We start from the raw sequence: 27,962 nt of genomic DNA on the forward strand, positions 1-27,962 counted from the left end.
ATTTTGAAGTGAGATGTCTTAACACTCTGTAATTTGAATGCTGCAAGCTAACATGTTGGCATTGCTATTTATTTCTCTGAGTATTTGCATGGGAAGCGTGGGAATACTAGGAATTCCCTAGTTCCCTAAGGCGTTCAATCTAAGGTCCTTTTGCTACTCAGATTAGACAACAACATTCCTGACTTCAGCCCGGAAAATCAACCAAATGTCTGCTTCAGTCATTCCCTGATCACTGAGAATTTCCTCCAGGTTTCATCCAAGAAATAAAGTTTATGAATATGCATGTCTAACTGTACTGGTGAAGTGTTTTTTGTTTGTTGTTTGTTTGTTTGTTTGTTTAATCAGAAAAAACACTTCCCTGCCCATTAGCTGGAATTGTCCTTAACTCCCCCTTTCCTCTCCTGCTTTTTTTTTTTCTGGTTAAGTGATAATCAAAACCATTATAGAAATCTTTCAACAGGCTTTGGAGTGAGTACTTTAACTGTGATCAGAAAGAACTGCTGCTTTGCTGCTTCATTTTCTTTGAGCTTTGACTTTTGAAGCTATCCTCATTTGTAGATTGCTTTTAGTGCAGGAAACATGCCAACAGTCATACTAAGAAAAGAAGAGAGAGAGCGAACAGAAGGTTTCCCATAGCTTCATCTTTGTTTTTTTTTTTTTTTTTTCCATTTCAGTGGTTGTATCTCAAGATGTCTGTTTTAGCAGAGCTATTAGTAAAAACAGCATAAAGAAACCAAAGACTTCACCTCGACGAAGCTACATTTAGCTCAATCAGTACTCTAAGGCCATTGTTACAAAAGATGTCACAAGTGAAATATTTGCTTCACTGATATATAGGTATCTAATATAGGTATGTAAGGTATATAAGGCCTTACTACAGCCGAGAGCCAGCACAGAGACAAGGCCTAGACCCAGAAACCGACAGGTTTCACAACATCTGCCTAGTCGCTGAGTGCTGTACGTACAGAGTTAGAGAACCACAGCGAAATCGGACCAGGAATGGATATTAGGGCCTCTCTGGGATGGGTCCAGGGGACAAATTCATCTGATAGCATCCCATGGTTAATAGGACCGCCGAGCTGGCACCACCCAGGCCAGGGCCTGTGATGGATGGCCCGTACGTGGAGAAACTGTGACATCCCGTGGCAAGCTGCGAAATAGCAGTCCCATCAACCAGTTGCTAATTTTACACGGGTGGGTTTAATTTGGGCGTTTCAACAATGCTTTTTATGCTGTAACTTCGTTGATGGAACTTAGATTTTTTATTTATTTTTTAATTACAAGGAAAATGCCACCACGAAGCACCACACGCACTCAGCACCACAACAGGGTGGTCACTCTGCTAACGAAGAGCTGAAGAGGAACATCTACAAAACTGTGGGTAAAGCCAGACGGATGACATCTTGCCAGGGGTTTTACAGATGCTTGTGAATTGCAGAGGAACAGTCACACGCAAAAAACCTAGTTCCCTCCCAAGCTTTACAGAGCAGAAGGAGGGCCAGGTAGAGATCCACCATCTTTTCAGGTCGATTACTTTTCCTTCATACCCCAGCCTTCTCCACTTTCTCAGCGCCTCACCTCAGTTTCCCATTTTCTTGTCCACACCACGCCATTCCCCACTACTGACTGCTCACCCTGTCTCTCCCTCCTCCCCTCTGGTTCCCCACCACCCCACTCCCCTGTGCATTTTTCTTTGCTCAGCCAGCCAAGGCTCTCCTCTAAAACCACTCTTTCATGTCCAATCCATCTTATCTTCGTCCACCTACTTCTGCTCTCAACTGATGCCCAAGCCTACCCTCGTCTAAATTTTCCACCTCTGTCTGGTTTTACAATTCAAACACATCAGCAAGTTATCACAGCATAACAAGTCCATCAACAGAGTAGCAGTAATTCCTCTTCACAGCAAATTACATCGTCCTGCCTCAAGGTTAATGTGAGGTAAAATGCATTTAGCTCAGCCTCTTTCACGGCCGGCTAAACTAGTGCACTTTACCACAAATTTGCAACACGCTAAGCACTGGCGCAGAGTTAGTCCACTCCATCACATGCTGCACAGTAACTCATGGAAGTGTGGACAGCTTACTCATATATCTGAGAGTATGGTGCCTCCTCACAGCCAAATGGCTATAAGAAATCATCAGATAGACAGGACACCAGCTCAGCTACACTGTCTTGTTCTGGAAAAGCTATTACTGAAAAAAAAATAAAACCAACCAAAAAAAATCATGCTTCAACCTGCAGCCCTAAGGAGAAGGCCCAACAGTCAAGTTGTAAAAACAGTAGCTAAGAAACAGAGGATATATATATATATAGAGAGAGAGACTGCTTACACCTTAGTTACCTTCAGCTCACTTTCACCAGAGCAACAGGATCTGTCCTCGACACAAAGACCTGCCAGAGAAGCTTTGAGGCCATTTTCTGAAGTGTTGGTCAGAGATATGATTGCCACAGTGTACTGTCTGGGATCAAAGATTTTTTTCAGAGCCTTTCATGTCTGGGGATCATTTTCTTTAAAAATGGCTGATCTGCATAAAGAGAGAGAGAGAGAGAGAGAGAGAGAGAGAGAGAGAGAGAGAGAGAGAATGCAGAGAGAGAGAGAGAGAGAGATCGAAAGAAGGAAGGAAGGAAGGAAGGAAGGAAGGAAGGAAGGAAGGAAGGAAGGAAGGAAGGAAGGAAGGAAGGAAGGAAGGAAGGAAGGAAGGAAAGAGAGAGAGAAAGAAAGAAAGAGAGAAAGAAAGAAAGAAAGAGAGAAAGAGAGAAAGAGAGAAAGAGAGAAAGAAAGAGAGAAAGAAAGAGAGAAAGAAAGAAAGAAAGAAAGAAAGAAAGAAAGAAAGAAAGAAAGAAAGAAAGAAAGAAAGAAAGAAAGAAAGAAAGAAAGAAAAGACTGATTGAGAACTAATATCACCACATTGCCATTTCAGCATATTCCATAGCACACAGCCATATTCCAAGGACCCTAGCAGGTCCACAGCAGCTGAATTGAAACCACAACATGAAGCCTTCAGGCAAAGAACAATGAAGAAGACAGTAATAATTGATATATCCTTAAACACTGCCAGACTGTTCACTGTCTGCATCTGTAATTCACAGATTCCTCAGAAGTATCAGCTAAAAATAAACCAGTATTTACGTGTATTTCAAGTTCCAGGAATCTGAATCTTGAGCTTTTTAGCTCAGCCACATGTACCAGTCACCTCCTTTGAGCGGGAGCATGCAGGTCCCGCTCAAAGCTTCAGGCAGCTATGCAGCAAAGCTTCATAGCTTCAGGCAGCTATGCAGCAACCTGAAAAGTTGTGTTTTGTTTTCTGGCAGGTGAGTTTTCAGCCACATCAGTCTCCCGAGCTGGTTCACCACAGTCTTCCAGCTGCCAACAGCTACAGTCAGAGTCAGTGAGGCCAGGCAGCTCATGGAGAATGAAGAAGGTAGAAGCATCATACATTTAGATCACTGTAAAGCAGTTACAATTAATAGTGGGACTGCACATTTTTGATCTTCTATAGCTCCAAAGAGCACTCATCTGTTAGGCTACATCCTGAGATTTGTACGTCTGCATCGACTTATGCAATTTTTCCATTGCTCCTTCCCTACTACATTTCCATCCAGTCCTTCACTCACCAAAAAAAAATGAAATCCAAGCCACCTGCATCTCGTCCTCCCTGAAAAACTTATAGGGGAAAAGTGAGAGTGTGGAGCTGACAAAAACATTTTTTGGCCAAGGTACAGTTCACACACCTCATCACCTCAAGGCAGATGTCCAGCAAGGAAAATTTTACCATGGAAATTATGAAACTCTAATGCAATGAGATAGAAGAAAAAGGAAAATGGAACTTGGTCATGGGAAATGTTAGGCAAGCCTATTAACAAGTGATGTTTGCTGCCCTGTTAATAATTATAAAGCGTCACTTCGTAAAGTTTCTTATTAAAGAGGCCTATGAAGAAAGACTGAAAGAGCTGGGGATGTTCAAACTGAAGAAGAGAAGGCTCCAGGGAGACCTTGTTGCAGTCTTTCAATACTTAAAGGAGGCTTATAAAGAAGATAGAGAGCAGCTTTTTGCTCAGGCAGATAACAATAGGACAAGGGGGAAAGGAAGGGACAAGGGAGATTTAGATTATATGTTAGGAGGAAATTCTTCACTCAGAGGGTAACGAGGCACTGGAACATGCTGCCCAGAGAAGCTGTGGGTGCCCCATCCCTGGAGGTGTTCAAGACCAGGTTGGACAGGGCTTTGGGCAACCTGGTCTGGTGGGAGGTGTCCCTGCCCAAAGCAGGGGGGTTGGAACTAGATGATCTTTAAGGTCCCTTCCAACCCAAGCCATTCTATGATTATAGCCAGCTGGTTATCTTTACAACATGAATCAATCCATTACGTAAAGCAGTGACAGCATTTCTTATTTCAGTCTTCAACTGACCCACTTTGACCTATTACCCTAAGAATTATGTTGCTGCTTCAAACAAGCATCAGGCCTTGAAGTAGAGTAAACCAGCATTGATTCATGAATTCATTGAGTCATGAAATTTGGAACTGTAGTCCTCATGTCTCTCTCCTGTGATAAAGCAGTGAGGGACCAAAATTTTCCATCAGACATACCATGTTGCAAATAATGATTTGGTATACAAAATAATGAATTCAATGAATAATGAATGCTACTTTAAGATTATAGGCAAAGGAGATGGCCCATTTGCAATTCCACTGCTTTTTGTGTCCTGTTCTGCCTAAAAGAATAGTCTCAGCAGCATTGCTTCCAAATACCCTTAGACTGACAAAAGGAGAGCTCATCCCATTTAACAACACCAGTGTTTCTAGATTTGCTCCTCTGAGAAGGTGACAGCCATCCTCATTGCAAAAACATTAATGCATCTCAATAACAGAATAATGCTTATTTGTAATCCTTTGTGCATGTCTCTTCAGATGCTTTACAAATGCAAAAATACCTCCAGCTGCTCCACCTAGCCTATTTTCACCCCTTTATAGTAAGGGATGTCCTATAGTCATGAGTAGTGCCAGGAATAAGAATATCCAGGCTTGAGTCCAGTCCTCCAGCATAATTGCTAGACCAGTTTTTCTTAAGCACTAAGCAAGGATCCAGGGGAACTGGAGAGCATCATATAAAATAACTTGAGCAAGAGCTGTTGAAAAGCAAAACCACCCAGCCTGTCCCCCCTCTCTTTTCTCATCTGAGCACTCCCTGCCCTCCTCAAGCTACGTACAAACCACATCTATGCCTGTTTCACCATGCAGCCCTTTACAACTGTGTAATGGGCCCACTTTGAGTGAGCAGTCACCACCAGGAAAGGGAGTGAAGGGGCCCTGAGGTGGTGGTGCTGGTGAAGGACTTGTTGAGGTGGTAGTGAAGGAGTTCTGGTGGTGAAGGACTTGTGGTGGTGGTGAAGGACTTGTGGTGGTGCAGGAGTTGTGGTGGTAGTGAAGGAGTTGTGGTGGTGAAGGACTTGTGGTGGTGGTGAAGGAGTTGTGGTGGTAGTGAACGACTTGTGGTGGTGAAGGAGTTGTAGTGGCAGTGAAGGACTTGTGATTAAAGGGTGGTGGTGAAGGACTTGCGCTGGAGAAGGACTTGTGGTGAAGGAGTTGTAGTGGCAGTGAAGGACTTGTGATTAAAGGGTGGTAGTGAAGGACTTGCGCTGGAGAAGGACTTGTGGTGAAGGAGTTGTAGTGGCAGTGAAGGACTTGTGATTAAAGGGTGGTAGTGAAGGACTTGCGCTGGAGAAGGACTTGTGGTGGTGGTGAAGGACTTGTAGTGGTGAAGGAGTTGTAGCAGCAGTGAAGGACTTGTGGTGATTAAAGACTTGTGGTGGTGCTGAAAGAGTTGTGATGAAGGAGTTGTGGTGGTGAAGGAGTTGTGGTGGTGCAGGACTTGAGGTTGTAGTTGAGGACTTGTGGTGGCGGTGAAGGACTTGTGGTGGTGAAAGACTCATGGTTACAGCGAAGCACTTGTGGTGGCAGTGAAGGACTCAGGGTGGCGGTGCCGGCACCGAAGGTCACCCAGCACTCTCCACCCCCCCGCGCCCACGTCACTCCGCCAGAGGCAAGTCCCCGCGGCCAGGCCCGCCCCTGTCGCTGCCGGTCGCCACGGTAACCGCTCACGGCGCGGTGCGTCCCAAATGGCTTCCGGCCGGCCCCTCGGCTGCCTCTACGGTACCGGCCCCGCGGCGGGGTCGCGGAGCCCCTGAGCTGCGAGGCGGGGCTGGAGGGGCATTGCGGGCCCGGGGCGGTGGGCTCCCGGCCCCGGGGGGGGAGCTGCGAAGCTGCTGGAGCTGGCTGCAGGTTGTGGGCGGGGAGGGATGGAGGGGAGCCGGGTCTTCCTCCCAATCCCGCCGCGCTTGGTGGCGTGAGGGCTTTCGAGGACTCACCGTTGTCCAGTCCTTTATTTCTGCTTCATCCTTTGTCTGTTTCACTGGCAGAGCTTGCAAAAAATTATTCTTTGCAGATTTGACTTCTTGCATGCACATGCAGTGGTATGTCAGCGCTGAGGCTCCTTTGCGTGATAGCAGAGTTTAGTTACTATGGAGTCGTGTTTCAGTTCTTTCTTTCTTTCCTAGCTTGGTTTATAATCTCTTATGGACAGACTTAAAGAGAGAACTAGAGCCTAAGCAACACCTCATGCTGGTTCCTCCCGTATGTGACTGGTTCCATTTGTTTACTTATCTTTCAGACCCGCTGTACACGCTGTCGAGTGAGAAGGACCATTCAAAGGCAAATATCCAACTTGTCGGTGATAAATTGGTAGGTGTTGGCCAAAGACAGCTCACACATACACCTTATTTTTCTGTGTGTATGCATGCACATGGATAGAAGCTTGCTTACTTTCTCAGTTCTAAGCTACTCCATTAAACAGCAAAATACAAAGCAAAGGAAGCAGTTTTACCTGATACAAGAAAACACTGGAAGCAACTGCAAGCACAGCTGTTAAAATGTGTTATTTCACAGTGCCCTCTCACTTACCTTGGGATATACTTACACTACAGCTCAAGGTAGCATACTTAAACAGCTTTAAAACACCTAGATGCCACCAGCTACGCAGCCCGTAACAGGTTGCAAACCTATCCTCATTCTTCATACTAGATTAGAACAATTTAACTTCCTAGCTAAGCTCTTGGCTAGTTAGCCCACGCTTAGCTCCCTGCTGGCTTTGCCCCCCTAATGCCAGTACTCAGTCTAGGTAGTTTAAAACCAGCTAGGGCATGTCCCTAGGGAGTTACAGTCACACCTTTAGACAGTGATTGTTGTCTGGACAGGCTGCATATAGGTAGAATGCCAAAGAAAAACAGACTTGCTCCAACTGCACAATGAATTGGATTTTAAACAGAGTCTTGCTGAAACTACACACTTGACTGAGCCTGCAAGGCAGATATTCTGAAGTCTGAAAGTCTGTTCCTGTACAGCAATGAGACATTCCTTAGAAAGCATTCCAACAACGGGATCAAAAAACTTTTTTTGGGAGAATGTTTCTGGATGTCTCTTACATAGTTATCTCTGGCTCTTTTATATGTAAATACATATCTACATGAAAGAAATGCCTGTTTGTCTGCAACTCTGTGCTGAGACACGTGCAAGGAGCTGGAAATTGTCATCATAAAGATGCCTGCAGCGGTATGGCTGTTCTAACAGTTCAGGACAGACAAAGTAAGCAGACATACTGTCACTAAGGTTGTGAATGTCACCGATGTAATGTTGCAGAGGGGCATGGTGACGTACTCCGATTTGTATAGAACATGTTTTAAGCATATGAATCAACAACTGCGTAATCTGCAACACAAAACAATATGACTTTGAATTCTTGGTCTATAGCATCACAAAATGAGGCAGACAGAGGATGAAATAATACTAGTTTATAAGCTCTTCCAAAGTCTTAGAAATTTAATTCCCTTTCAAAAGAAGTAAAAAGAAAGTGCAGTCTCATGCACAGCGAGCAGTTACTCATAGTAGTTTGCCTAGGACTTCATAATCTGACACTCTTACACTACAGTGAGTTTGGGTGCTTGAAATGTCACTATAATCCTATATGCATTTGAGTTAGCACCCCCTGAAATGAAAAGAGTCAATGCACAATTCAAAACTGATTTCAGGCTTTACGGAAACTCAAGCCAGTATAGCTACATCACTTATAGTAGAGACACAATTCCAAAGATTTATTGGCAACCATAAATTTTGAGATTTAAGGCATGTCTATCCAGGGAAATCAATGCTCCAGAAGGAAGGGTGTGGATTTTTAACGTGATCGTTTTTGTGTGCTAACACCCATCAAGATATTTTTAGCACATGCTAAAATTGTTATAGTATAAAACAAAGTAACTTTACTCTGTAAGTGGAATGTGTTACTTCACTTCTAGAGCACATGAAATGGGAGGGAGTTACGTGGGATAAAGTGTTAGAAGTTCACATTACTGCATACTCACTGTTAATGCACACTAACTTCTTTATGTAATGAACTGTTAGACCCTTAGATATTAAGTATAAGTTTAGACACTGGAAAACAGCCACAAGACATATCTGTGCATCTGCTGCTAGTCTGGTATGCTCCACATCTTGAGAAGTACCATCTAACCAGCTGACATCATTAACATATGTATGCCACCTTCTTTCCTCATCCCAAATGTCCTGCAAATAACACCAAGCTTTTCTATGGGCGGCTCATATGCATATAGTTACCAGCATCAGCTAAAATTCTGATCTCTTTGATGCTATTTGAAATCACTAAATCACTGATCCTCCTTCTTTGTGTCCACACAAACACTAGGTAAAGGTACCAATTTTCACAAGTATGTTTAGTAGCTTGATCCGTTTCCCGGGCTACAGTCTGTGCTTGGACGGCAAAGATCCAGTGCCTCCATTCATTGACCGAAGATGGAGAGGGAGGGCTCAGCAGCGCCTGGAGGCTCTTCAGCAGCTTGCTGTGTAAGTGTTCCATGGTTGGATAATTTAAAATACACATGCAAACAAAAACAACAAAAACCCTTACACACTGAAGTGGAGATGACTGCAATTTGCTCCTACTTATATTTCCCTTGAAATTAAGAGATTGCAGCTGTTGTGGAGTATGTTTGCCCATCTGTTTCTTATAGGGTGGATGTTACACATTCCTTCATCCTTGTGCTATCTGCTCTGCAACGGTTGCCGGCAAAGTGGAGAGAGTTATTTCAATCTCTTATAGACCAGACAAGTTACAAAGACTTCAGTGGCTCATGTGTGTTACTTCAGTGGTAGCTGTTTCCTTTTAGTCCCATGAAGTTGCAGCTGGCTGGATTGCTTTTGCTGCACATTCAAGCGAGTATGGGGCTTTAACTAGGGCACCACATTTTTAGTTCAGGGGTTTCTTATATGAACTTTCTTCTGGCATTGCAATTTACGTTTCTGATTCAGCAAATATTTAAGCAATCATTTATGTGTTTTGCCACACCATGCATCTTTAGGAGTCCTCTTAGAGCTGTATTCAAGACTGCAGGCACCAGCCTAACTAGTTGTTTTCCGATTTTTTTTTCTTGCCTAGCTAACTTTAGACCATGGACTTTTCATATGGTGTGTTCTCTGATATTGTTGTGAACTGAGTTTTACCATTTGCCAGACAATAATCAAGAATGTTTGAGTGATAACTAAGTATTTCACATGTGTTTCTGTTCAGTTTCAAAAGCATATGCTTTTTGTTTCTACGATAAATTAATAATTTTGGAATTTTTTTTCTTTGTTAATTTCAGCAGTTCAAACTGTCCCCAGCACATGCAAACCTCAGTGGCTTCTTCCATTTTGCCTGTTATTCTGTAACAGGAACTTAATTGACACCTTAGCTGCTTTAAAATTACATTTCAGCAACATGTATTTGCAAAGTATCTTGCAATTAACAAAAGGTGAGAAATACATCCCCTCTTTTTCAACCTGCACTGAGTGACAGTGTTGCTGATACAGAAGATAGAATATTTTCCAGCTGTCTTTGCAGTATTTGTATTGCTTCTGCAAGGTTATCATGAGTAAATGCTCATTTATTTCAGCAAAGTCAGCAAATACAAGTCAAGGACATGGAAGAGGCAGGATCTGAGGCAGGATCTGTGGAATAAAAGGGGCTGTTTCACTGGGTTCCCATTGTGCCTATAACTATATCATAATAGGATGAACAGCTTATGCTAATAAAGTTAGATCATAAAAATAAGTGCCCACCTGTGCTGAGTGAAACAAATCCATCTGGACAAAGGAACACTAATACCTAGAGACCACTACTGGAACAAGCCATCAGCTCAGTTAACTCATTTGAATTACAAACATGACTTTACAGTAATAGGTTAATTAGTGCTGAGCAAGTATCTCATGTTACTGCACCGCATCCCAAACCCTTCCCCTCTATTTTGTTACATGTTATGACGGAAAGTGCTGGGAAGAGATGACTTTAAGCTTACCTTGGCAGTAAACTGTCTGTCACATGAGGTTAAGGCTTATCTCTCTTCAGGCTCTGCTGTAGTTGGTAACCATACAGTTGGCTCCCCAAGTTCCACATCACAGCTCACAGGGCTTACATGAGGTCTTTGAAGGCAGTTGATCTCAGTATGTGGTCCTCTGTTTTCATCGCAGCTGTTGAGCAACATTATGTATTATTAACTTTATCTCTGTAAATATGCCTCTATTTAAAATCGGTCAACAGTAACAAACTCCAGTACACAGAATCCCATACATTTGAAGTCAGGATTCTTACAAGTTGCCAAGAATGGTCTTAGGAAAACATGACCTTCAGCACTGGCCTTATGTGCAACTTAAGGGAAGGATTTACCTTAATAGCATGACATGGACTTTTCTTTAAATAACTTTCTTGGTTTTAACGAGCTTGCAGGTTGAGAAGAGTAAGATTGTAGTATGAAGTAGTTGTGAAATCAAATAGCAGTCCTGATGCATAGCTTTCAACGAACTGAGTTCTACCCATTCTCTCACTGATTGCCTCTGTAGACCTCATGGTTATCCAAAAGTTTACAACAAAGAAATCCAAGATGTTATAGTGAAAAAATTAAACAGTCTACATGCTTTGTGGGGAAAGATGGGGAAAAAATGAAGACAGACTGTTCTTGGAAAAGATGCACTAGTCTCAGCATATTTTTTCCTCCTGTATTGGATAATTGAAATTGAAATTGCTGATTTTAAGTTTTTTCACAGTTGCTCAAAATCTTTTTAGCTACTTTTTGAAAGGTAGCAAATGGTGGTCTTCCACTTTGTTCACTATACTGCTTTCTGCATATTTTGTGTTATGGAAAGTTTTTCACTCTTATGGAAATGAGCTTGCCCCCCACAGTTCAAGTGGACAGTCCTTGGCATGCCAAGCACATAAGGAAGTTTTATTAAAGACAGACAATGACCATCTTTGCCCATGCACTGGAAGGAACATAAATAAAGTGTAAAACTGTCTTGCTATTTCTATAGCAAGTATGAAAAAAGCCAAATATAAGTGCTTGCATAGGTATGGGGATTTTGTAGAATTTGTAATGTGTATGTTTTGATTGTGCAACCAGAGAAGTAGAGATAAAAAATAAGTAATGAAGCATAAGAAAAAAAAAAAGAAAAAAAAACTGATCTGAATGTACTTCTTAAGTGATAGTAAAGAATCCTGTATTCTGACTTTTAGAGGTCAGCCTTCTCTTCAAATACCCCAAATCGTGTATGAAGATCCTGAAGTCAGTGGAAGGAATCGTTACAAATATTTTGCACGGTAAGGAATGACCTGATTTGAAACAGAGTTCAGAAGCTTGCTTTTTTGAAGTTTAAAGTGCACCTAAATAAATGCCATAGCCTTTAAAAAAAAAAGCTACCCTGAAAAGATCAAACCATAAATAAGTCTAAGTAAGTCAAATAATTAATAAAACGTATACAAAATTTTGTGAGCACACTCAAAACTAACTTCTAATTACTGTCTTGTTTTGCAATTCCAACTGGAAGTGTAGCAAGACGTAAGCAGCAACCTCATGAGCATAAGGTTCTCAGGACATTTCTGTACAAGCAGCAAAGAATTCCAATCCCAAACACATTGAAATACCTGTTTCTAAATGTAGACTTCTCTGAAGCATCAAAACTCAGGCTAATAAACTCATCAAGAGTAATTCTGGCACAGTGAATTAACAGTCTTAGAGAAGTTTTACATCTTTATCTTATGTGGCAACATACTGTGTCTTTAAAAAAAGAGTTCACATGCAGAACTGAATGCTGCCAGGTACAATAGTAGGGTCTGATAGGTCAGCTCTAATAGGGTCCACTCCTGATGGGAGCTTGATGTTAGGTTGACTTATCTATAACATAGACATTTACTCTTTGGAGGAGGACAGGTAAAAGACCTTGAGAAACTGGACTAGGTCACTTGCAAAAAGTCTCATGCACAGCTTTTGTTATTTCAAAGTTTTTAGTTCATCTGGTTACTTTAGAAAAGGAAAATAAAGAATTATATGTTAAGGGGGGAATCAGAAAGAAAGTATTCCTACTCAATTAGCTGTTCTTTATAAATTCCATTCAATCTTGACTGTAAATACAAAGCATATCTCTTTTCTGAAAACTGTATGTTTAAAAACATAATACAAGACATTGGTTTTCCACCTTTTCCAAATTGTAGACTTGTAAATTTTTCCAGTCGTAATATATTTTAAGTCTCTCAGAGACTAAGCAAAATTGATATGGAACAGCAATATACAAACCATAGGAATTCTTAAGGAGGAATTCTTAGTATGAATACTTTTCCTTTGTGTCCAGTCTTAGCGTAGATCATTGTACAACAAATACAGTAGGCCTACTTCTTAAGTTTCTTCTAATGGACCATTTGCAAGTAGTCTACTGGTGTCCAGGATCTCCATCCTGCTGAAAATCACTGAATTTAGTTTGCCTTATATGTGACTCCCCACTTCTAGCACAGCACAGACTATTGTAATTGCTCTAATACCATAAGTAGACCAATATCAAAAGCTGAAGGGAAAATCAAGTTTTTAGAATGAGAAAATATATTTTTTTTCCTTCTTTGTCAAAGGAATAGTACTCCTGCTGTTGAAGTGTTACCTGTGGCTCGTTATCTGTGAAATAATTCTTTAATATTCAGGCGCAACATGCAGGTACAGAACTGGAGTTGTGGAAAATCAATCCACTAATTTCAGTGAAGTTACACTGCAGTTTTTCTAAATTGTAACCATCTTTTGTGCCTCATGGCTGTTGTCTTACCTCTGTGTTCTCTCTTTTCAGACCTCTCATCCCTTCTAATAAGCTACTTCCACCAAACGTTTGTTATGCAATGGAAATGTAAGTACTGACTTATGGAACAACACTGTTGTAATGTGTCACATCTCACCAGAAAATGATTGCTTAACTATTTAGTTGGTGATCAACAGTTTTCATAATGAACAACAGGAAAACTCATTAAGAGGTAGAGTTTGTTCAGCGTTGAGAATTCCTGGAGAAACAGGTGACTGCATGGTTCAGAATTGGCTTGAAGCGGGTAAGTAGTGCTTTCTGGGTAAAAGAGGTGTGTGTCACGTATGTTATGATTACAAGGCCTGAAGCAGAAAGCCAAGAGAAGCTGATACAGATGATTCTCCAATACAGCAATATAGTTGCAAATTCTTCTGATATTTTATTACAATGCCTGTGATAGTTGCAATACTGTTCAATGATATAGAGCATCCATGATATAGTCTAATGTGATAGCCTGATCCCCGTTTTCAGTGGGAATCAAATTTTAAGAAAACATAAGCACATTCAGTTTGTAGTAGGATCTATAGTTGCATGTGCTTAAGTCGGAACTGAGTTTTGTTCTGGAAATGTTGGAAAAGCAGACACGTAAGTTAAGTGAACAGTCCTCCTTCATTTTATACTCAACCATTAGTTTTTTGTGCCTATTAAAAGCAATGCCTTATAATGGATACATAGGGAAGATTTGTGTGTAAAAATTCAGGAGAGCTGAAGTAGGAAGATTTCTGGATTGCTTTCCTAAGGAGAGAGCTTTCAAAGGACTCAGTGTTGTCTTGGTCTGCTTTTACTAAAGATAATGGAGTTAACATCAATGAGAGCAATGATAAGATAAAACAACACAACTGAATATCTTACCTTTAACTTAGTGCAACATTTCTGATTTGTTTTCTTCTTTTAAATGAATGTGACAAATGTTCTTCCGTATTGCATTTCTTTTTAGGACAGAGCCCTTTATCCTTTCAGCTACAAGAGACAGCAAGATCTTTGGTCCCAAGTTACGAACTTTGGGCACACAGACAGATTACAGGGATGGTGAAGCCCAAACGGATCCCTATTCCCCTGAATATGTAGTTCCCAGTGGCTCAGTCCCTGAACTTCTGACACTTGCTACTCTCACTTGGGGTGAGTTGTGAAATCAAGATAAATTATAACAATTGCATGCCCGCTGTAGCAGGATGTTCTCTTTTATTCAGTATCAGGTTTCAAGTCTATTGTTGGCTTTGGTAGACCATTGCTGTCTTCCTTTAGGGCAGATTATTTTAGCTATTTTTAAAATATGTGTGATATTTACCTGCTTAATAATGCTATTCTGAGGCATTTCATAAAGAGTTTTGAGATCACTCAAAATTAAAAGGTTGTATGTTTTACTAATAGCACTTTTTCATTTATCTGATGTTCCTCAGCTGTTCTGAGTTCGACATCAGAAAGAAAACAGTAAGAACGCTGCTGCCCCAAAACACAGCCTGTGATCCTCATGTCCCAGGGTTCCACCTGCAATAGTGATGGGTACTGGACATGCCAAAGAAAGTGTCCATTCTCAGAAAATGTCCTCCTTTCCAGCCTGCTGTAGAGGAATGAAGAGCTAGTGTTAATGTCAGCTAAGCTACAGTAACTGTAGGTCCAACCTTCACTCATTTTGTAGAATTTCACCAGCCTTAGAAGTATTTACTTCTGATTATTGACCGTTCTGCATTGGTATAACATATGAGCATGTGCCCATGAAGCCCTCTAAAAGCTTAGTGTACTGGTGGATTCACAATTCTTCTAAAGAGCTACTACTTCTTGTCCTTGTAAGGTCGGGGGCTACCAGCAGGACTAGCCGAGGTGGAGATGATTGAACGTGCCTGGGAAAAACGTGCGTGGGAAGCAACTCTTCCAGCCATGGACAATGCCTCACAAATTGCGAAGAGGAGGAAAATGATGGATGATATGGAGAGGAAGGAGTGGGCCTTTAGAGAACAGGAAATAGAAAAGTAGGAGTCCAGCTATACACTATTTATTTTCGTTATCACCCCAACAGAGAATAAACAAGAAGGTTTAGGGGATTGGTCGGAGGGTACACACCTGTGATTTCTGTGAAAATCCCCTGATTTTCCCAAGGAATATTTTTGATAAATTCAATATTAGAGACTGCTACCACAACAGTTTTTCACTTTTCAAAATGAAAGATTAAATATGAAATATGCAGTATGAACTGTCTGTAAAGTAGTGGTATGTGGGATTTGATGATGACAGCATTGCACAGAACACTGCAAAATGCTTTAAATCATACCTGGCCTTTCTTTTCCTTGCAGGTTGCAGGAGATTCGACTGAGAGTCTTAAAGAAGCTGCTGCAGAGGCTACAGGAGAAACAGAATGAGCTAGATGCCAAACGCTTGGATGACCACTGGCAAAATCATCAGAAGGCTAAAAAAGAGAAAATGAAAAAGATTCAGCATGACTTTGTACAGAGTAAGTTTGAAAACCAGGGAGAGGGCAATACAAGACAGTTTTCAAACAAGCCCTTTCTATCTGTAGAAGACAGAAAATTGCAGTCTTTATTGAAGATGAAACAGTTCGCAGCCACAATATAGATATGCATGGCCAGCATTTGTTCTGTCAAACAGCTTATATTTTGTATTACCCAGCAAGAACCTTTGTGAATTTCTAAAGATGAGGCTTTTAAGAATTATTTGTATGAAGAAACTTCTTAAATATGTGTTTCCTTTGTAGTGCTTAGGAAACTGATAGCTAAGAGGAAGAATGTGATGGGGAAACTGGAGAGACGAGATATCATCAAAGAGTATACTGACTTTGCATCGCAAACATATGCTCCTTTATCTAGGATTGGTTATTTCCCAGACAACCATTCTGAACGCTTTGTTGTAAAAAACTTCTATCTTAACACCTTTGCAGGTAAGGCATTTCGGAAGATTTAGTTTTTATGACGTATTTATTAAAAATGTTAACAGAACCGAAATTTTTCTCCATCGCTTCATTAGTTAGTCATTCTTTTTGTCTCTTAGGACTGTGTGAACTGGAAGCAGCTCTCCCACATTCTGTCACCCAGGCTGAGATTAAAGCTCCAAAGCCTAAGTACACTACTACTAAGACTGGATTTATTAAAAGATCAGCAAGACTAGAGGTGGAGCTGGCACAGGTTCACCAGGTATGGAGCTGTATCCAGCAGCAGAATGTCAGTTCCTCTCAGGTTTGAACTGTTCAGAGATGCTTTGGGGAAGATACACATGTAAGCTTTCTTCCAATTTGCTGTGCTAAATTCATATTTTCTATAAGACAACTTGAAGGACAACACATCAGACAATCGGACTGTTGCAGGCATGAACAGCACTGCTCTGGAACACAGTCTGTCAGTACTCTGTCTCCCAAACATCTGTGCTTCTGTCCAGCCTTATAGAAAACAAGTATAGCTGTTTCTGTATCACTACAGATCAAGTATCTGGACTAGAACATACTATGTCACTTAGAAATTGTCTCCTGCCATTAGCTCATTCCCTTTTCTCCCATGCATGTGTGGTAGGCCTGCTTGTTGCACTGTCAAACTACTAATAAATAAGGAAATCAAATCTGGAGTCATATTCAAAAACTCTTTACATTTTTAAAACATACATTCTAAGTACCTATTGTAAAAACACCTGCAGCAAAGAATTATTAAAATGACCCCACTCATGAAATTGGATCAGAATACGGGCTGCATATCACTCTTGTTCCCTAACAACAGTATCTGATTTGCAAACATGACCATAATGTTTTGCATATCTTAATTTATCACAACTGTTCATGCAGATGAGGTGCCCATATATGCAATTAACCACTGAGGAAAGAAGTGCCTCATTTGCATCTACAATCACAATATTTGTAAATTGCATGTATTTTTAAGTGTGCTCTTTATGATCCTGTTGAGGGTTACCTTTCTTTAAAATCAAGCCTATTCTTGCTCGATGATGCATCTCTGAAAAATACTAATTTCATTTGTAAAGCTGGGCAACTTTCACTTACACTTTCTTTAGTAAAGAAGTATTTCATAATTGGAAATTATGCGTATAGCTTTCTTGTTTTAGTGTAATTTAATAATACTCGATACAGACAGTGACTTTCTGCTAATGAATGTTAGATTTAAATCTTTTTCTGAAAACACAATATTATTTCAAATTTAAATTCCACTGGGTCTTGTAAAAGATGAAGCATTGCATCTGATTATTTTTCAGAAGGGAACTTTTCAAGGAAAATATTGAGTGCTACAGGAAGTGTTCAAGAACTAAGGATGTTGGTTCACTAAAGATTTAGAGAAGATGACACAGCACTATTGAAGCGCTTTGAGTTTGGGTGCTTTTCATGTAAAATCAAAGTAGTGACTATATATAGTCATGATCATGACACTTGTGGCAGCTCTCATAGGCAGCAGGATGTTAGCCTGTGCTTTCAGGGCTGAAATCCAATTACAATTGTATTTTGTTTGTTCAAAATACTTTTCATGGTTTGAAAGACCACAGTGGAGTGTCTAAACTGTAGTTACTGATAAGAAGTATGCCCTAATGCTGGCTGTTTATGTAATAATGTCTCTTCAAAGAAAAATTGATAGCCAAAGAGAATGGAATGCTGAACAAAAGCAGACAATACTGGCTATTTTCTTCTGTAATCAATCATTTGGTTGGTATAAATCATACCTTGATTTATACCATCTGAGGGACTAGTATAACAAATACTCATTTCACCTCCACAAAAAGGCAAAACGTATGTTCTTTTAAAATTGCAAAACATTTCCTTTGCAGATAAAGATAATAAATCCACTGTGCAACATTTAACTACTAATTTTAGATATACAGAAGTAGTCACCAAACTGGTCAATTCAGAGATGCAGAAGGTAGTGACACTGCTGAAGACCCAGACTGCCTCAGCCATTGTTAGATTTAAACAGATTTTCTGCTCAGAGCAACAAGAAAAGAAACAGTTTTATCATAACAGTCAGCTTACGGGTCTGCAAGTATTACTGCCCTAGTTAGCTCTTAAGCTCTGTGGTTACGCTGCTGATTGCTTCTCTGGGCAGAGTCTTTTTCTTCTCAAGTTTGGCAGCTGTAGCACGTTCTGGCTTAGCAGAGCCTCTCTGACAGGTCCACCTCGTTAGCTACAGGTGCTGTCAAGAAGCGGGCAGTAAAGGCTGCAGAGTACTTGACTTAACAGAATTTACCACTTGAGAGGACAGCTGCCTGACCACTTGGCATAAGCAGTCCCAATCCTGCCAACAGCCTCCTCTGGCACAAACAGCATGAAAGAGGTTTAAAGCAGGCAATTAGAGATCATCTGAGAAGGGCTGTGTTGCTTTGCATTATTTCTGTAGCTTAGCAGCTAGACCAGTTATCTCTTCAAAAGCCTCTTTTGAGTACTGTCCTAGCACTCAATCTAGACATTTTCTCCCATAATGCTGGAAATGAAGCAGAACTCTAGAAAATTCAGAGTGCACAGTCATCTGGCTTTGGAATGAGCTTCTTGGTTTTCCCTGGTTAATCTGTGGAAGAAGGTAGCAAACAGAGGAGGAATGCTAGACCTTAGCATCAGAAGAAATCATTTTAATACAGGAAATTTCCAAGGCATGCTTCTCTGGCAAAATGAGTGGCAAGATGGCCTAGTCCTCCTCATTGTTTACCTCTTGGTTTACCATACTGAGAGTTTCCCTGAGGTTAGAGGCTGTAGAAAGGGACAAGAGATGATCCAAAGAACTATAAAAAGGATGTGTCCTCTTGAGAATAATAGCTTCTTCCAGACTTGAAACTAATCAAAAAAGAAGTGATTTTAGAGGAGTATCCTGAATCCTTTTGCAGGAGTATTATGTATGCTCAGTATTCTTTGAATACTTCTCTAAAACAAGAGAACATGGCAGAAACAGGGGTGACTTATGATTTACAGTAAAAACAATGAGCTGTATCTTAAGCCAGATCTTTAAAAGAACAAGGAAAGCCAGTTCTTAGCCAGCACAGATTATAGTGATTAAAGCAGTATAAGTGAGCCATTATATAGACAGCCTTAAGTGAAAATCCAAGGCATTAATTTAGTTCAAGAAAGAGATAGTGTACTGATACAGCAAATTACTAGGAAAGAAAAGCAGCTAGGGAACTGAATACATCAAGGAACAGAGGAGCGACTAGAAGAAATCCCAGTGCAGAACAATACATGAGTTCAAGCCAACCCTGTGATGCTCTGGTGACTCAAGGTGGGGATGAAGTGTCAGGTGGTTTCAAAGTGCTGGATCCAGATGATGTCAGAACAAATAATCTCTCACCTCAGCATTAAGTGCAACTCTCATCACGTCTATGTTCTTCATCCTGTTGCTGGAAGGAGGCAGAGAAATAGGAGGGCCAAGAATATCTCTGAAGAAAATCTGTGCCAGCTTCAAAGAGCAGGAAAACCTGTTCAAGCAGTTACTTCATCAAGAACAGATCTCCAGCACAGTTTTAGTTGGCTCATGCTCAGACAAGCTCTAGGAGCTATTATGTCAGTCTCGATCAGCCAAGATGCAGCAGCCATGCTGCATTGCAAAGTAGGTACTCACTCTGTCCTTGGTGATCTCACCTTCCTCATTCACGGGCAAAAAGGAAGGAAGAGACACGTGTCCATATACTGTGTGCTATACATGAAAATATACACACTGTCCTGTGAAAAAGAAGATTAAAGAGAAGATAATGAAGAAATCTAAGGAATTATTTATGTGAACGGAGAGTTGTTTCTCAAGCCACTATCCTGTCAAGAGTTCTGCTTCCATCAGAAGCCAGCAGAAAAGCTAAAATGTATGGCCAAAAGCAGGGGTGCCATTTCCTGTTCACTGCTTTCACCAGGAAAATGAAAATAAGTTGGAAGATTTAGCTGGTCCTTCACTGTCCAATCCTATCAGATTATACCATGACTCTGAACCTACTACCTGAAAAAAAACAACATAGCCTACCCTCAGAAAAATCAACGCATGATATGTAGGCAGTGCCATTTGAAGTGTGTTGTTCAGAAATTTAGCATCTTTGTCTTTCTTCTTTTTTAAGAAAGTTTTAAGAAAGTATTGTACAGCAGTTCTTCGGTTCTGGTCTCTCTGTTTGGAAAATGGTAATTTAAGTTACGTAGAAACAGTTACTGTAAAAAACATACTTTTGTTTTGTATGTTGAAGTTGTAAAATAACTTAAAACATCAGATTAGTGAAAGCAAATGGTAACCAGTTTTTAATTTATAAAGATAAGAAAGCAGGCACAAGCTTGTGCTGACACAAATACTTACCACTTTTGGGAACTACAGTATTTCTCAAATCTACTTTTATAAGAATTCCCTCTTGTCAGAAACGCTCATATATTTTTCTGCCTTTAAAAGTTGTAATTCTGGTTGCGTTTTGTTATTCTGGTTAACAAGAAGTATTTTTAGAGGATAAGGTATTAGAAAAATTCTTATGAATGCAACATTGTATTAATAAACATAGGAGCCACTGTTTTGAAAATAATCACAATTACAAGTGTTTTTTTCTCTTACTTTTCCCCTGTCATGCAAAACACCTTATAAATCATAGCAAGCAGTACTATAATCTTCATACCAGAGAGCTGTAAGGTCATTAAATACAAGAAATGGTTTAGAAAGTCTCGTAACATTTTTCAGCTATAATCATTCCACGTGGCTTATAAGCAGTTTATAGGCTTTGATTCTTGCATTATTAACATGGTCCATTTCAGAGGTTTTCAGTAATAAAGCATTTTACACCCTCCACCTAGAAATCTCTGTCCTTTTCTGGAGCCATTAATAATCCTAGCTGTAAAGTTCAGCTCCAATATACAAGAAGAGTTTTATACAATGACTACTGTAGTTTCAAAATTTCATTAATTTTGCAATTAAATTCAGTGCAAGTGCCATCAATTTTCTGTTACTGGAGAGAGAAATTCAACATGAGATTTTTTTCCTTACATTTTTCTCCAGTTTTCCTCCCCAATGAAATACTGTAGTTGAACATATATTTCTAGCATGCCTTCTCTGTTAAAAATAAAGAAAAAAAAAAAGAGAAAATAAACTATTCCCTGCTAGAATACATTTGTCCTTTCAGTAATAAGGACTACAGATCCAACCAATGCAGTAGTAGGATTACATTTTTGAAGGAAGTTTAGATGCATGTACTCTCTTCCCTTTTTTCTTGCAAGCTGCAGCAAAATGTCCTACAGCAGCCAGGTGCTGCAATGCAGCTGGAAGAGATTATTTGATTATCTTGCTCTAAGCAGCTTGCAGCGGGCAGCTGGCAGGACTTTGGCTCTATAAGCACTTTGAAAATGTCTTAAAGTGGCCAAAGCCTAGGTGGCAATTTCAACTCCTTTGGCTGACAAGTTTTGTCATCTGACACCAAACAGCTGCAAGCAGGGTAAAATCTGCCTTTAATAGACTTGTGGATTTTCCCAGTAGAAGGAAGTTCTCAGGCCAGTTAGTCTCCCTTTCTCCCTCAGTCCACTTACGCAGTTGCTCTGGATGCCACGGGGCAGAGAAGAGTTTCGAAACGTGTTCTGCAAGGAAGGGGTCCTGGATCATTTAGTTCAACCCTGTGCGGTAACAGTATATCATACAAAAATACCTCACTGAGGAAGGACCACAGAACCTTGACTCCCTTCGTAAAACCTCCTGACTCCACAACACTTTCAACCCACAAAAACAATCGTTACACCAACAGTTAAAGGCAAAAAGTTATAACCACTCTGTATTGATATGCAAACTGCAATTACACTGTGTTATTTCTACCTATTTTTCACATTTTGAAAGAATCTTACCTCTATCATAGGAAAATGATTAATGTTTTTATTGTTATATAAGGCAAGGACACCACTAACTCTGCTTGCAGGTGGGTCAATGTTTAAGCGGTTCAATGAGAGTCCCATTTTAAAATGAAAAAAAACCAACAATCTGCTTTTAAAAATGTATTATTTTAGTTTGTACTAAATGAACAAGTAATGATCAAGTTTGTAGAACTTCTGGATTAATTTTAGGTGACTTGCCCTATGCAATTGTTCAGTTTTTCAACTGATATGCAAATGAGAAAATTGAAGGCATAAGCCTGCAAAATGCACATTACTTTCAACCCTCTAGAGTCAGTGTGATCAGGAGCAGTCGGCATCTGCAAGAGTGGCCTTGATGTCTTGTTCTATCTGGCCCAGTTCTGATTAAATTGTATGACTCTTGCAGGCACTATTGGAGAAGAAGAATAAAGTCAAAGAGCCAAAGAAGCCCCCTCGTTTCCTTGAAAAAATAGAAAAGCCTGTTCCTCGCCCCCCCACTCCAATTCTGGAAAAACCATCAGTTGTAAGTGAAATGATTGGAAATGATTCTAGCATTTTTTTTTTCTTCCTGTTGATCCTTGATTGTTCCTTACCAAGTTGTTAAAGGAATGTCCAGAAAAGGAAAAAAGTTAGTTTTATCTCTTTGTGTATCTGTATTTGTCGTAGAAATAGCCAGCCACCTTAAGACTCTCTTATTTGTGTATTCTTTAAGGATACTAATAACCAAAGAAATGAAAGTCTCTTTCATTATCTGTTGGCCAAATCCTTAAGTTAGCTTTATTTGTAAAGAAATAAATTAGTAGACATGTTGTTCCCTTGTTCTTAGAGAACAAAAAGGCAGAATCATATACCTCTGCAAACATGGATTTATTCAGTGCCTTCCATCCTTCTGATCTGACAACACTATCATAATCCAGTGCGCAATTAAGTTTAGTCCCATTGAAGTCAGTGAGACTTTGGGTGCTTAGCACTGCACACGCACTTCATTAATTTGCTGGAGTGAAGCTCTAATCATTATGTAGGACTCAGTCTTTGATGAACATGATCCATTTAATTGACAGTTCACAGAAAATGATTCTTTTGCAGAGATCAGAACAGCAGTAAATAGATGTTGTGATATGTTGTAGGAAAAAAACCAATTTTTAGAGGAGCTGCAACTTTTCCTTTCTTGAAATAGTGTGCTTAAGAGGTGTTTGCCCCAGTGGATTTCTTTGTCTGCTTATTAACACCATTTTCATGATGCAGTAAGAATCAGACACAATTGCTATTTAAACTTGTGAATTTAAGAGTCATACAACCATGAAAGCAAGAGAGAGAAAGTCTTATTAGACCATCCATGCCATCCTTGTGCAGTATGATTGTCTTACGTTTTATACACTCCATTTTAAGATGACTGAAACAACATCTCCTCAGGAAGAGCTTTTTACTAGCACTAAAAAGCAGTTTTACTAACTCCTAAGTATTAGGTACTGTAATGCAGTGGCAGATTACACTATTTAGATAAAGCTGTTTGGCAGATTGCTACAATGAAAAAAAACAGAAGGATTTATCCCCCCGCTTATAGTCATTTTGAGGCTATTTACAGACCACAGTTTGTGTGGTTTTTTTTTTTTTTTGAAAGAGTTCCAACACAACAGAATTCCACCTAAGTTAAATCTGTCAATGTTTGGTTTATTTTCAAATATCTTTGTAAGTGAATACATAAAAGAGAGTATCTCTGCAGTGAGGCTCCATCTGTAAAATCAGGGGAACTTCAGCCACTGAAGAGCATCTCTGTAACATCTCCCACCTTGCAGAATCCAGGTAAGGTTTCTCCTACCAGCTGGCTGTGAGAAGCACTAATAGCAAGGCTTTTCTCTGTCATTAGTGCATCTCTTCCTGCCTTTTATGAATACGAGTGCCAACTGCTAACTTCACCAGCTTCTTCCTGCTGGAGTTGAGGACCTCAAAAGGAAAGCATGCCAGAGTGACAGGCTGGTGACATGGACCACAAGGAATATGAAAGAAAGTAGAGAGAACAGAGGCACTACTGCAGGCCTCCTCAACACTTCTTCCCCAGTCATTTTTCATAGAATCATAGAATCATTCAGGTTGGAAAAGACCTCTAAGATCACCTAGTCCAACCTTTAACCTAGTACTGACAAATCCACCACTAAACCATGCTACTAAGTTCATTCTAGATCTACACATTTTTTGAAGACCTCCAGGGATGTTGACTCAACCACTTCCCTGGGCAGCCTATTCCAATGCCACACAACCCTTTCGGTAAAGAAATTTCTCCTGTCATCCTACCTAAACCTCCCCTGGTGCAACTTGAAGCCATTTCCCCTTGTCTTATCACTTGATACTTGGGAGAAGAGCCTGATCCCTACCTTGTTACAACTTCTTTTAAGGTAATTGTAAATTACAGTAAGGTCTCTCCTGAGCCTTCTTTTCTCCACGCTAAACAAACAACCCCACCTCCCTTAGCCGCTCCTCATAAGACTTGTTCTCTAGACCCTTCACCAGCTTTGTTGCCCTTCTCAGGATACACTCCAGCACCTTGATGTCTTTCTTGTAACGAGGTGCCCAAAACTGAACACATTATTCAGGGCATGTCCTCACCAAAGCCAAATACAGAGGGACAGTCACTGCCCTAGCCCTGCTGGCCACGCTGTTTTTGATACAAGCCAGGATGCTGTTGGCCTTCTTGACCACCTGAGCACACTGCTGGCTCATGTTCAGCTGGCTATCAACCAACACCCCCAGGTCCCTTTCTGCCGGGCACCTTTCCAGCCACTCTTCCCCCAGCCTGTAGCGCTGCTTGGGGTTGTTGTGCCTCAAGTGCAGGACCTGGCACTTGGCCTTCGTGATCCATTGGCCTCAGCCCATGGATCCAGCCTATGAATACCCCTCTGCAGAGCCCTCCTCCATCATTTACATCACTGTACAATACAATGTACAGAAGATTGCACCCCACAAAAATTTAGACTAAATCTTGAAGTAGTTTGCCTTACCTGTCCAGTATATGTGCCAGTCTCCATGTCCAGAATTCTGTCCTGAAGGGGTTGTGGTCCTTACTTACCTCTGCTGCCAGGTGACATGGTATAGTTTAGCTTTCTAACTGGACTTCATCCCTTCTTTCCAGAGGAAAAAAACCACACTATATCATAAGGCAGTCCTTTGGCTCGTTCTGCTTTGCTCCTCTTGGGTAGTGTTATGGAAAGGCAGGAATGCTTCCTTATGCTTTTGGAATACTTAATCTGCAACACCTAAGAAAAAGCAGAAAAATTCAAGCCTACACCATTTCTCTCATCCCACACTCTTCCTGGCACTTCTAAAATAGCACATTTCAATTCAGACCTTACAGGCTTTTTATTAAAAAAACAACAACAACAACCTCCTTTCATTTTTTAGAATTTTTTTGTCTTTCCCAGGCAGCTGATGGACTTTCCTGTCCTGCTACTGTCAACTCAGCAAAACCCCCTCAGCAAGAAAAAATGCCAGTTGTTCCTCTATTTAAAATAAGCCCTTTTTTGATTGTTTTTCTTCTCATGTGGTCATGTTCTCTTTCTCACTACACTAAATCATTCTTCCAAGTTGGTATCAGTTACACAATGCTAGGCCAGTAAAATTCTCAAAGAGACAAATTGCAATATAATGTAATTTATTTTACTTCTAAACTATCACTTTCTGAGTCTTAAATTTACTGAGTTACTCTGATAAAGGTCACCACTGGCATAAATATCAGATGAAAAATTGTATATGTTGCCTTTTAATCCCTTTTTTTATGGTTAACAGCTCTCTTGCACCTCCTTAAATAATTCTTCTATCGTCTCAGTGTCTTGACCTGTAAATTCATGTAGTTGATGCTCATTTTGCCAACTCGGTCAAGCGACAAGTAGTACTTTTAATGCATACAGTCATTTTCTCCATCAATATCTCCTTACTGTTAGGTACTCCTCTAGTACCTTCTAAAATCTCGGATAGATTACATAGACTTACTTCCCCACCTTTTACAAAACATGGAAGTGTGTATTATTCTGACTTACCTTCTTTTCCCTAGAAATTAGAAGGATAGCGTTCAGAAACAATTGAGAAATTGGATACAAATTTGACTTTTTGATATTTAGGTGGGTGATTCATAGAACACTCAATCTCCAAAAGAATAATTAATTATTGTGTGGTTATTTGTTTTGTTTTGACAGAAGGAAGAGGAAATAGAACTGGCAGTGATCTGTCTGCAGAAGTTGCTCCGAGGAAGGGCTATTCAGAACTTGGTATTTTGTGTCTCTTTGTTGATGTCTGTCTTCAGAATGGTGGTGGGAATGATTGAAGGTGTGTTTGCAGTCTTTATTCCCCAGAACTAATCAAGGGTAATGAGGCTTATGCAGCATATCCTCCTGTATGTCCTCTGAAGTCGTTCAAGGCTGAAATCATTGCTCTCTAGCCCAAATTTGTTACAGGTCCTACACATTTGTGAGCGTCTCCCTGTTCCTGCCATCCCCTACACTCAGATGTTTCATTAGATGCTTCATAGTAGAATTAATCAAATAGCAAATTCTAGACTAGATCTGGACTGTAAGTACATTTTGCCTTAATTATGCTTTATGCTTATTAATTAAGATCCCAGACATATAAAAATTCTCACATGCCAGCAGGACAGCTTGTATTTCACTCCATCTTCACAGTTACCTGTGATGGTGAGCTGATCATTCTTGGGTGTGGAGCAGTTGACACATACCACCATGATTTCCAGCAAGTGCAGGACGCATTGTTCTGCTTCCAGCAGAGTAGAATTGTGCCTAGGTAAAAATTAACTGAGTAGCCATGCCTCTTGGGTTTTCTTGGGGGGGGTTTACATTAAGCAAGCCTGTCACTTTTGATCAGACCAGTCCAGAGGGTTGGGTTTTCAAGCCTGCTGCTTCTTTCCGGCTCATTGATATTCTCTCTTGCACTAATTGTTTAATGTCTGTGAAGTGTTCCCATGTGGGACCCTGACCTGAGCTTTAGTAAACAATGCAATACCGTGAAAGTGGCTTGAGGTGGAGTTTAAGCTTCCCAAGACTTCTCCAGTTCTGCAGTGATCTGTGAGAAGGATGCTCGAGTCCATTACAAAGCTGTTGACTTCCACAAGGTTTTTGAGAGTCATGAAATGTCCCATAATTTTTAGGAATCTCCTAAAAATAAACCTGTAATAGGGACAACAGCAGTTTAAACAACCTCCCCATCAACTTACTGCTTTGAACTGTTGCTGGACTCCCTCAGAACGAAGGTCGGAGACCATTAGATGTTGAAACAGGGGATGTCTAACTTAAGTCTGAGGAAAAGGGGCAGTGCTCACACTGGGAAGGTTTGGCACTGAGGTTGGTATAACAGGATATCCAAAAGAATATTGCCCTGTTCTCTTGACATTGGTTTTGCAGTTCTGCATCCCAGCAGTCTGAGTTCTGGGTGAGTCCAAACAACAACAACAACAACAATCTTTTGTGATACTGTAGCAGGGCATCATCTATACCCCACGGCAGAAAGTCACAACTTTCATCTTCCATGCAGCAAGGCTTAGGCAAGCTTTACCTCACAGCTGTAGTGTAGGTTTTGGGAACAGGTGGCCCTGCAGCCTGGAGGCTGAGAGGCCACCCCATGGCTCTCTGCAACTCCCTGAGGAGGGGAAGCACAGAGGAGGTGCCGGCCTCTGCTCCTGTCACTGATGATGGGATGCATGGGAAGGGCACGACGCTGCACCAGGGAGGGTCATTAGGGAAAATTTCTTACCCGTGAGGGTGGTCAAACACTGGAGCAGGCTTCCGGGAGAGGTGGTTGATGCCCCATGGCTGTCAGTGTTCAAGAGGCATTTAGACAATGCCCTCAGCACTATGCTTTAACTTTTGGTTAGCCCTGAAGTGGACTTAACTTTGTAGGTCCCTCCCACTGAGCCATTCTGTTGTATTCCTGGAGAAAAAGGGTGTGCTCTGCTGGCAAAACATGTT

The 27,962-nt window shown here is 40.7% G+C and overlaps 1 protein-coding gene and 2 long non-coding RNA genes across 17 annotated transcripts in view; 1 reads left to right on the forward strand and 2 right to left on the reverse strand.

The window, feature by feature from the left end:
- Positions 1-4,822: 4,822 nt before the first annotated feature.
- The window catches only part of CFAP91 (cilia and flagella associated protein 91), a 36,718-nt gene continuing 13,578 nt past the window's right edge, over positions 4,823-27,962 (forward strand). For 7 of the 15 annotated variants that reach the window (XR_014575474.1, XR_014575475.1, XR_014575476.1 and 4 more), the window contains exons 1-11: positions 6,289-6,740; positions 8,755-8,912; positions 11,614-11,697; positions 13,206-13,262; positions 14,152-14,333; positions 15,007-15,184; positions 15,506-15,663; positions 15,925-16,107; positions 16,218-16,360; positions 22,400-22,516; positions 26,181-26,252. Coding sequence is in view for 12 of the 15 variants with exons in the window: in XM_083811774.1 (XP_083667900.1) it covers positions 6,618-6,740; positions 8,755-8,912; positions 11,614-11,697; positions 13,206-13,262; positions 14,152-14,333; positions 15,007-15,184; positions 15,506-15,663; positions 15,925-16,107; positions 16,218-16,360; positions 22,400-22,516; positions 26,181-26,252 (1,455 nt within the window). In the remaining 3 variants the exon portion in view is untranslated. The other 8 variants (XM_083811776.1, XM_083811778.1, XM_083811768.1 and 5 more) reach the window with 8 other exon arrangements.
- On the reverse strand, positions 8,771-27,715 carry LOC310886866. Its single transcript, XR_014575512.1, has 5 exons — positions 26,668-27,715; positions 24,990-25,244; positions 15,484-15,618; positions 10,403-10,574; positions 8,771-8,908 (listed from the first exon to the last, which is right to left on the reverse strand). It is a non-coding gene; the product is annotated as an uncharacterized lncRNA (long non-coding RNA).
- Positions 17,817-22,385, reverse strand: LOC310886858. Its single transcript, XR_014575500.1, has 3 exons — positions 21,321-22,385; positions 21,143-21,208; positions 17,817-19,860 (listed from the first exon to the last, which is right to left on the reverse strand). It is a non-coding gene; the product is annotated as an uncharacterized lncRNA (long non-coding RNA).

Source organism: Anser anser (genome assembly GCF_964211835.1).
Source record: "Anser anser genome assembly, chromosome: 1".
Taxonomy (NCBI): domain Eukaryota; kingdom Metazoa; phylum Chordata; class Aves; order Anseriformes; family Anatidae; genus Anser; species Anser anser.